The sequence below is a fragment of the Oryzias melastigma genome, linkage group LG17 (assembly GCF_002922805.2).
Source record: "Oryzias melastigma strain HK-1 linkage group LG17, ASM292280v2, whole genome shotgun sequence".
NCBI classification, from domain to species: Eukaryota; Metazoa; Chordata; class Actinopteri; order Beloniformes; family Adrianichthyidae; genus Oryzias; species Oryzias melastigma.
In genome coordinates this window covers 13,238,370-13,249,062 of record NC_050528.1, presented here as the reverse complement: position 1 = coordinate 13,249,062, position 10,693 = coordinate 13,238,370, and the positions used below count along the sequence as shown (strand labels likewise).

Genomic DNA, 10,693 nt, shown 5'->3' with positions numbered 1-10,693 from the left:
ATACAAACTTCTTTAAGCATCATTAATAGCACCTCAGCTATAATAACTGCTGTCAATATTAAAAACAACAATTAAACTGTTCAAAATATTTTATGTAATTTCATTTGCAATGACAACTCTGCTGGTGTCTTTTGCCTCCCATCCCCATATAAAATGATCTAGCGCTGGTATTAAGTGTGAGCATCTTTCTTGGATGCATACTGGACCCTGATCACCTCTGGAGGAGACAGGAAGAACCAGCTATTAGGTATTTGTATATCAACTTTTATTTGAATTATATAAAAAAAAAAACATGTCAGTGGAACGTTCTGCAGATCCGTTCATTCATTATGATTACAGCCTATTTCCTGTACAGTCAGTCGAGTTGCAGGAACCTATCTCCTGTACTGTGAAGGCACGGTTCATCCTGGACAGTTTAGCAGTCAAAACGGTTCTCCTGGTTCAACTTCAACCTGTCCAGCCTTACATTGTTTATAACAATATGCACAATAGAAAGTGCTAATATCTCATCTTTGGTTATTTTTGCTATGGTCTGATCGATGCTCTGGTTAAAAGTCAGTTTACCATTAGGTTCCTGGACTGGAAACGTTGCTACTGAACTGGTTTAAATGCTCGGACGGTTAGGACCACTGAGGACCTTCTCTCCCTACAACATCACGCCTCATTGGCTCTCAGTCTGTAGCGGAAGCGTACGTCAGTGGAGGGCAGCAGGATCCCCAGTCCAGCTCGGCTGGGGTCCAGGGCAGGTCTGGGCTGCCCCTCCTCCAGCTCCATTTCAAAGTAGAGCAGGAGTAGGGACAAGAATTGTTTGATCTCATTGACAGCGAAGTATCTCCCCGGACACATGGAGGAGCCAGAACCGAAAGGCATCAGGTAGTACCGGAGCTTCTGCCCGTCCTTGTAGAAGTCTGTCTTCTCGGTGCCGTTCTGGACAAAGCGATCAAACCGAAATTTCTGAAAAAACAAGAAAGACAGTCAGAAAAGGAGGAGCCGCAATGATGCCATGAAGTGACTGAAGGGGGCGGGGCAAGAGGACATTCTGATCAGTTCTACCAACTTTTCTGTGAACAAAGATGCTTAGTTTTTGATTGTGTGTTCATGTTAAAGAGAGGTTTTACTTCTAGCTCTCATCAACTGGTTTCTGCTCTTCACTGATCCTGTTTTTAAGTGAACCATTAAGACATTTAGTTAGAATTTTTTGCTACCATGGTGCAGCATCTCAACTGCTTTTTAAACAGTTTAAAGAGTTTTCATGTTGAATTTGGAACCACCCTGGCCTGATCCAAGTTTGTGGTTGTCTCTGACCTGAATGCTGAGGATGTAATGAAAGTTTTCCCAGAAGACACAACATTTGTGATTACTAACAAGAATGTCAAATTTGTAATTTCTAACAATAGAACTCTGTCCAGTGCTGAACCAGTATGGTTTAAATGAGTCAGGTCCACAGGATACCGACAATATAACATCAGTGACATTTCTAAACGTTCCAAAAAACTTCCAGAAATGCTTAGAAATGTCACTGATCTTATCTTGTCAATGAGTGATGATCGTTTTGAAGACTAGAGCCAGGTAAGTTCAGTAGGTAACCACTAGGGGGATTTAATTGATTGTTTTTTGTATGTTTTTTTAGCTTTGCTGTTTTTGTTTTAATTTCAAATCTAATAAGTGTTGAAATGGAGGTTTGGTCTTTTGACAGAAAGCAGTTAGATAGTTAGAATTTCTATTTTGAGGGCCAACAAGGCAGGCAGGGGTTTGGTGACATCATGTTCAACCAAAATAGCAGCTACCGTGGAGCTGAAGAAGATTATTCAATCATAAACCGGCACAGATGCAGAATATCCTTTTTTTACTTGTGAAATGTGTGTGTTCTGCTTACACAAATTTAATGATCTGTATTTTTTAAGCGGATTAAAGCATTTGGGTTTTTTAGGGTCTAAATCAAATTCCAAAATAAGATGCAGTTCTGGACAAACTCCAGCAGATGGCAGTGACAAGCTCACAGTTCACACAAAGCTCCCTTACTGAGGGATCATCCAAATGACTGTATATAGGAACTGGACTGATTGACCGACCCCCACCCCCCAAAACAGGAAGTATCTGCAGGATTCAACCCCAGCTTAAAGGTGTAGTAAGCAGAGCTTCACTACCTGAGGATCTTCATAGATTTCGGGGTCCAGATGCATGCTCTGGGGGTAGAGTGCGATGATGTCCCCTTTACGGACAGAGATGGCCCGGCTGGCATCGAGCCGCAAACTGAAGTCCTCCTGAACCACTCGGATGTTGGTGGAGGCCGAGGAAAGGCGGAGACTCTCGTTGATGGAGCTTCCTACGGGATGAAGCAAATCAGGCCCTTAAAAGAAACCAACTGCTTTGAAAAAAAACCTCCTAAACTCCCAGGATTTTTAACTTTTCTGGTTTAGTTGAAGTAACTAAACCATTTTTTTTTTCTTTTATCAGAATCAGAATTTTTACCCAGATTCTAATCTTTAATTATGATGACTGTGATCTAAGATTCTGTTTATAAACGACAATGGACACAATGCAACTGTGAATGCATCTGTGATTAGACTCCAGAAAACTAGGCCAAATCAGAATTCGTCCTTTAGCCCTACGGCTGCTCCCCACCCCTCCAATTGTAGGGGCATTTGGAGGGGTAGGGGTGTCTCAAATAGTTGCATTTAAAGGTAACACGTAGAGACTTTTGACTGTACATCCCTGAAAAGGTGATCATGTCGTGCTGTAACACAGAGGACAAACGCATTTCTTCACAAGTGTGCGCTCTGAAGCACAAAAGTTTACATGACTTTTTGTTGTAGCATGACCTTTAAAAGTTATAAAACTTATTATGTATTATCCGAGCGCTGGCAGTTACAAGCTAATCTAGATGACTTGCAAATAATGAGGATGTCATCAAGGGGATGTATCGCCCGAATTTGAGGACATTTTTTTTTTACACAACTCTCTGCTTGGAGGGCCAAATGTAGGGCTAGGGAAAAGTCGTAGGGGTAGGGGAAAAACTTTGACTTGGATCGTGTGGTTGAGAAGTATCATCAAACTTGCAGATGGACTTTTACTAAGAACTGGGATATTTAATGAAACAATGTAGGTCAGATAAAAGTTTGGATAAATATGCTGCTTTGAGATGAGGATACCGAGATAGATGAGTTTGTCCAGCTGCTCCTTGCTGAGCTCCACATCTCTGTCGGTGCTGAACTCCACGCCGTCATCTCTCAGGACATCCAGGATCTCCTGCCGGACCGTCTGCAGAGCCTCGGGGTGGCTCACCAGAAAGTACATAGCCCAGAAGGTGGCAGGGAGTGTGTTCCCCACTGAGGCCCACAGCATGGCAAAGTGGTGAGCTGAGAGTCAAAATAAAACCGGGTCAGAACTTAAAACCTGAAGTTTTTTCCAAACAACTTCCCAGCCTTCTGGTCCTAAACTGAAAAGATTATATCTGGTTCATTAGGGAGGTTTGACAGGAAATCTGATGACCAAGTCAGGACTTGATCTCACAGAGGGTTCGGGCAAATGGGAGTGGTTATGTGAGCACACCTTGTTTCTGCTCATCGGAATCAGGAGGCTCAGTTCATGGACTTGGAGGGACTCTAACTAAATAAGGTGTCTTAGGATCCAGGGCCACTACAACCCTCCTCTGCCTTCAAGACCAATGAAGACAAAAACCATCTCTTCACCTGACCCCCTGACTGTCTTGACTCTGGACTTCTGAATGTCCTGACTGAAGAACAGCAACACAAGAACGAGGTCTACCTCCTTTATCGGCGTCCTTCATCGAGCTCTCCTGGTCAAACAGTCCAGCCCGCATCTTGATGAACTCGGACGTGTTGGAAAAGCGGGACAAACGCTGCGGTAGGAAGTGGTGGATCAGCTTCTTGCGGATGGCGCTGGTCTGTCCCAGGAGCCAGATGGGGACCTGGGCGATGAGGAGCGGGAACATGTTGTCAAACTTGTTGAAGTCCTTTCTTAGTGCCTCCATGCCGCTGTGGCGTTGGGCGGCGTCCGGCCGGCCGTATATGGTGAGGAAAGTAGCCTCAAACATGACGGAGGAACAGAAGTCATACATGTTGCTGCTCCTCCAGAGGCCATGGTCCAGGTGGTCCTGACGGAAAACCAGTATCAGATTACTCATCATGCTCTCTGTCAGGGGTTGGAGGTTGTCGCCTTGCAGGAGCTGGAAGGAGCGCCTTATTCTTTCCCACAGGTCAGAGTGCACTGGCTTGTATCCAAAGGTCAGGGGCGCCACCTTGCCTGTGAACTCATGGAAGTCCAACTGGCGTCCCTGCCTGATGATGCTCGGGTACAAAAGCGGATCCATGATGAAGGTCATGTATTTACCTGCAGCACAAAAAGAAGATTGAGAAACCTCTTCAAGTCTTAAAAATGTCTGAAACACCTATCTGTACCACAGACCAAACATCCAACAGGCTGCAATCAACAAAATGACCAAACCTTTGAAAAGTTGGTCTGTTTCAATTTTCAGTTTCACCTGAAGAACCCCAAGGTCGACCTGCCGCAGTGATCGGACCAATGCATAAAACTGAAACCTCACAACAAACCATGAGGGTAGTCCCCTCTGTGATTTAAAAAATAAAAAAAACAATAAACCTTGAAATGAATCATAAAAAGAGGGCAAGAACTGGTTCTTGTTGAAGAACGAGTAACATTCTGGACCGACCGCAAAGGTTTGGGGGTGTCTTGGTACCCAAAAACACAATCTCGATTTTGTCTTTAGGTTTTAAGCTTCAATTTACTTCATCTAACAGAGTGTGAAACTCTCGGAATTAGGAATAAAGTGAAAGTCTAATGGATTACGATTATTTAAAAAAACAACCATTTTTTCAGATTAAAAATCGCAGTTTTTTTGCTTCATTTGACCAGAGGTGAGGCGAGCTCAAGAACGACTTTTATGTGGTTAATATTAAAAGATAAATAGCGACAAATATTTGTTATTTTAACTACAACTGGTTACCCCGTAGTGGTTGTTTACCACTAACAACCACTGGAGGGCACTCTAAGTTTGTGCATCAGTATTTTGTACTGGAAGGAACACCGAAGAAGAAGGCAATTTGACACGCATACAAAATAAAAAAAAAATTGTAAATGCAAGTTCGATGCATGAATTGTGCTCGGTGTGAAAGCAGCATTACGCCGGGCTCAACCAAAATGTTTCACTTTTGGAAGAAAGTCATTTATACTCCAGAGCAATTTAACATTCTAATCCTGATCTTTCTTCTCTTATGGTGTCTTAAAATCACAAAAACTGAAACAAGATGATGTCGAATCAAATGTCTGAGCTTTATTTTTCAAGGAGGTGTTCAAACACACCTGCTATGTGCACTGTGAAGACATCTCCATACTTCTTCTTATACTCTTCCAGAAACTTGTGGGCGTCTTTCCCGAACTGCAGAGCCTTCCCGATGAAAGGAATCCATCCGTTGATGAGCGGAGGCTCGCCATCTCTCCTGCCAAAGCAAACATAAAACAATCAGACTCATCTTCATGGTTTAGTGGACCGCAGTTCAACTCTAGCTTCTCATGAGCCTGTTAATGATTCACCTGCTGAACTTTAAGCTCAACTGGAACTGGAACAGAAACGATCCGTTCCTTCTTTATTATCTTTAGTTATCAACTACACCCGATCAAACCAGAAGTCTGGCGTAAAATGTTCATACTGAAATCCTCCTTTCACTCCTTTTATTTTTCGAAATGTCTCTTCTGGTTTTTCCCTCTGTTTTTTTTTTACGGATTTTTGCTCACTGAGATGAAGGAGAAAAGCCTCTAAAGCCACTGAAGTCCAGCAAGCTCTCAGCTACAGAGATCCTTCAGACTCCCAGCAGACATCTGTCATTTCTACTCAGCTTTAAACTAATTTCTTTGATCTTTGCTTAATTGCACTTTCAAGTTTCAAAAAGATTTCAAATCAATTGTCAAAGTTTAATAGGTGCTATACATTGTATTACAATGTATAAATAAATACAACATAATAATAAAGAGTTTAGAGCTATGATCCTGTCAAAGAGGTGATTTGATCAGATCAGAGCTCTAAATTCTACCCGGCAAAGGGATCCTTTTTAGCTTTTATATTAATGCGGTCTTCTGGTGTGTTCCATTCAAGCTCTGATGACTCTCTCACATCTGTCCTGTTAGCTCTTTTTCAGATTCTTTCAGTTTTTGTAAATTTCAATTGCCGGCTGCTAACTTAGCAAGTCACTTATGCTTGGTTCTTTATCGTTCCCTTCGAAAATTCTGAGATTTCTGTAACACTTCAAATATTTGAAAGAGTTTCTGCTGTCTTTCAGCATCTTTTGTCTTTCAGCATCCTCCTCTGGTTTGGTTGGCTTTCACACTCTCGGCAGAGAACCAAAGTCAAAAGTGGACTAACTCCCTGGAAAAGCTTGCTGTTCTAGCAGCTGCTTTTTCAATGACTCTATTGTCCAAATTGAGCTCTGATTAGGAGTGTTAACACTTTCTTATGTGCAACCTGTTCATCTGCAGCAACACGACACATTTAGACAGAGTCAGACCTTCTGAAACAAAAAGTCCAGAAAATCTGAACAAAAACTGTGTTTGCATGAAGCCTTCCACATAAAGAGTGTCCTGGATGAGGTGTTTTCATGAAACATCTGTAAGATGATCCGATTTCTCATTAGAGAGTTAAATATGCTTCATGTAGGCCTAGGATGGACCAGATGAAGCACGTTGATGTGGGGCGGTCTGCTGGTGGGATGTTTCCAGAACCTACAAAGATCTGCTGAGCCTCAATGAGCACACAGCATATTAGAGATCCACCCTTCCATTAAAGCAGGAGTGTTTCACAAAATGTCCAGGTTCAGATCCAGAGGAGAAACCTGAGCAAATCATCTGCTGTACTGATTTTGTATATCTTAAGCTCTTGAACCAGCAGCTGGTTTCTACGGCAACGCCCCCTCTCTGCAGTGAGCTGATTTCTCTCTGCTGAGGTGGACCTCCTTCTAGTCTTTGTGCTCTAAAGTTCCGGAATGTGGTTGTGAGGTGGCTTCCTCCTCCCAGAGGACCAGCCCATTCCCTCCTGTGGCTGACCTACTTCTGTGGAGCAACAACAAGCAGCTTCCTGTTCCACAGCCAATTAGGCCAATCTTTGGACATTCTGCTTCAGTTCTACAGGACTCACTGCAGAAGTCCGAAATGAAATACCAGTCTGGAGCATCATGTTTCCAAACCCTGGTCCTTGGGGAACACTGTCCAACATTTTTCGTATCCTACCCTGCTCAAACACAGCTGCCTTTGTTTGCCTACGTTTACATCTGTGCTAAAGGGATTTCGGTTCTTGGAGCCACTTCCTACTTCCTATTTGGAAAACCAAGTTGGAGAGTCACTCAGTCCAGTTCTCATATATAGTCAATGCTCCTACTGAACTACCCTTAGAGACTGAGGATAAAAGAAAAGGAACACAACTATCTCTGATTTTTTTTTCCATTATGCCCAATAGGGTTGCACGATATGAGAAAAACTTGTGATGTGCGATATTGAGATCAATATTGCGATGATTATATGACTTACAATACATGAACAAAAAGCAAGACACAAAAACTAATACATCATTTCCATTTCACTGCAGTAGTGTTTGTTTAAATAAAAGTCAACGTAAATTATGCTCTCATTAGTAGGGGGGTTAGGAGTTGTATGATATGGAAACACCAAAGAATAATTATCTACAAACAATGTACATATTTGCACTTGGGCATTTTTGAAAACAACGGTTTCTCTGTCCAAGCATGTGTAAACATTCAAAGCAACCATTTATCGCGGTTTACATCGCCTTTTGCGATACACAAATCGCACAAGCTGATATTGCAAAAACATTTTCAATTTATTGTGCAGGCCTAATACCTAAAAAAAAAAAAATCACTCTAGTCTTGACTAATAACTTTTATAAACTGTAACTAACTAGTTAAGAAATAAACTAATATTAACAAAGTAATCTAAATTCTCCCAGAATACATTGCAGCCCCAAATGTTTACATTAAGTATTAATACATTAAATAAAGAAGAGGTCATTTTCAAAATCCCTGGAGTGCAAATTTGGCCCCGCCCCCGCTGTCTTTCTACCTGAATGATGATTTGTCTCACTAAGAAACTGTAGAACAGAACCAAAACTGTCCTGCAGAAACTTCTGAGCTAGACAGAAAACCCAGCAGGAGGCGAGATCATCCTTCTCTCTGCTTGACGTCAGTCACTGAAGTTTGACAGCACGGGTTGATGTTTGTGGACCACAACCTCAAGACCCACAACTGAGTAGTGAACACGACAACGCTTCATTAAACAAATGTGAAAACTTCTCCTTTTATCCCGGGAAAACGGTCCAGTACGGCCGTAGAACCGAACCGGACCGGGCAGAACTGACCTCTTCCTGATGCGTAGCAACAAGAGCAGCAGCCCGAAGAGGCCGAACAGCAGCGGCAGCAGCGCGGACATGACTGGGTCCCCAACGAAGCTCCCACGGACTCCCTCCTGCACGCGCTGTCAAGTTGGAAAAACAGGCACTTCCGGTTGAAGCCTTAAAAAATAAAGGTCCTGATCAGAGTGATTTTCCTGTACGGTAGTTTTTCTCTTCTCTGCCCCTTCACGTCGACAGTATGCTCCTTCATCGAGACAGGACAAGGAAAAGATCAAGAGCTGCTTTGATATATTTGACAGGGATCAAGATAAAAAAAATAGATCAATAAATAAAAAGGAAATTCTGAACAGTTTCTTCATATAGTTTTGAGAACATTTTGAATCGAGTCCCTCTGTGGGAGGCAAATAAATAGAAAGCAGGCGAGGAAAAATAAACTTTTGCCTTTCTTTTCTTTTTTTTTTTTTCTTTTTTGGTTCTCCTAATTGCCATAATAAAAAAATATTAATTTCCTCTTTTAAACTTAATCTGTATAAGTCATGTCATGTATTTATTTTTCTTTACTATAATATAATTCATGTGCACATGCATTCAAATATATTTGATCACAACTTAAAAGACAAAGAAGGAAAAAAGACAAAATTGCACACACACCAGTATACATATCCAAATTAAATGATGAAATTATAATTGCTCTTTATCATAAAAGACCACATTTGTACTTATTCATACACACACATGGCACCTTAAATTTATTGAATATACAGATTTTCAAATAGAATCTGATTATTTAGTGAAATTATTTATTCAAATTAAAAGAGAAAATCAAACTGAAGATGAAGATTAAAAAAACACGAAGATTCTTATGAAACAAGAAGAAACCAGTGATGATTATTTGAAACCAAAGAACAGCAACCATATTACAGATATCAATCTTTAGTTGGTGCCAAAATAGATAAACAACAATAAATCTAGTGGTCGTTCACAAAGCCAAGATTCTTTGAACAGCATCTTTTACTTTGAAGGGCAAACATATCAACTTCCTGTACATGCAGCTGAGCTTACTCTTAAAAAACAATGATGTGCAGCTTTTGTTCAAATTCTAGAGTGAAGTCATTATTTCTTCAGCTTGTGTTTCCGTCTCAGTGGGTTCAGCTAAGCCTCAACACCCACAAAAAAGGAACTTTAGTTAAAAAAAAAAAGAAGTTTAGAGTGTTTGGGTGTAAATATTGTGAAACTGTCTGTAAAACAGTTCTGAGCTCAGCTCATTTTCTCTTGCACACTGACATGTTGATAGTATAAACCACATTATTGGAGCAAATCCAACAGAAATCCACAACAGATGAGAAACAAAGTTACAGTCCTGTTTCACTCTGAGTCACAGGAGTTCAAGGAAAGAGAAGCTAATAACAAAAAGATTTGTTCACATCTGACAAAAGCATCCAGGAAATTCTGGGCAAATGTTCTGTGGTCAATGAGACTAATAAGGGACTTTCAAGAACATGGGTTTCTTTTTATAACTCACATAGACTTTTACAGTCACACATGGAGGTGGGGGTGTGATGGTGCGAGAGTGGAACCATGTGTTTGCTGATTTGACATTTTCAAAATTCTTAATAAATTCTGTTTATCAGATTCACACCGTGGTCAGTTATGCTTCTCCTTTTAATGCTGAGTGTGGATTACACCATGGTCTGTTCACTTTCTTCTGACATAAATGCCAGAACCTTCTGAGATCACAGCCAGCAGCCAATTGACGCCTAAAAAGCTCTGTGATTTTCAAAGTAAGCTATAAAACTTTCAATTAACCGGAGCTTTTATTTTTTTGCCGGCTTTATTTCTTCCCACGTTGTTTTTAAAGGTGTTGTCAAATATTTTCACATCTTTCTTCAGCTGATAGTGTGTCTTAACGTTTGGAAATGTACATTTCATTACTCATGTTTGTTTTACTAGTGGTTACTTGTTTCTCTCATCAGATAATCTGATTTGGAGATTAAAAGAAAAAATGGTTTTCTCTGCATAACTGAGCTTTCCTGTCTAGACCTGTGCAGACCTGTCCCCATCCTCCAGGGTTTGGAGAAACTCTGGAGTTCTTCCTGCAGTCAGAATGTGAATCATCACAAACATGGAGCTCGGGAACAGGAACCCTTCAGGTCTGGACTCAAACCGGAGCTGGGACAGGTTTCAGACCATTCTGAATGTGACTCTTCAAAGTTTGAGATCTTTTGGCCTCATTAGACCCACATAACATAATCAGAATCAAAGTTAGAACAAGCAACAGATTTACCTAAAAATACATTT

The 10,693-nt window shown here is 41.1% G+C and overlaps 1 protein-coding gene across 1 annotated transcript; it reads right to left on the bottom strand.

The window, feature by feature from the left end:
• Positions 1-243: 243 nt before the first annotated feature.
• Positions 244-8,588, bottom strand: LOC112144318 (cytochrome P450 7B1). Its single transcript, XM_024268810.2, has 6 exons — positions 8,402-8,588; positions 5,344-5,480; positions 3,769-4,353; positions 3,153-3,359; positions 2,148-2,326; positions 244-954 (listed from the first exon to the last, which is right to left on the bottom strand). The coding sequence occupies exons 1-6, from the start codon at positions 8,470-8,472 to the stop codon at positions 655-657; spliced, it is 1,479 nt and encodes a 492-aa protein (XP_024124578.1). The 5' UTR covers positions 8,473-8,588; the 3' UTR covers positions 244-654.
• Between the last annotated feature and the right edge of the window lie 2,105 nt (positions 8,589-10,693).

What these genes read in the sequence shown, in the direction of transcription:
- LOC112144318 (XM_024268810.2), bottom strand. Translation starts at nt 8,472, where the DNA reads ATGTCCGCGCTGCTGCCGCTGCTGTTCGGCCTCTTCGGGCTGCTGCTC. An exon ending in GAAGGACGCCGATAAAGGAG is followed by an intron (nt 3,360 to 3,768) that starts GTAGACCTCGTT and finishes TTTGACTCTCAG; the next exon opens with CTCACCACTTTGCCATGCTG. An exon ending in AAATCTATGAAGATCCTCAG is followed by an intron (nt 955 to 2,147) that starts GTAGTGAAGCTC and finishes TTGTTTTTTCAG; the next exon opens with AAATTTCGGTTTGATCGCTT.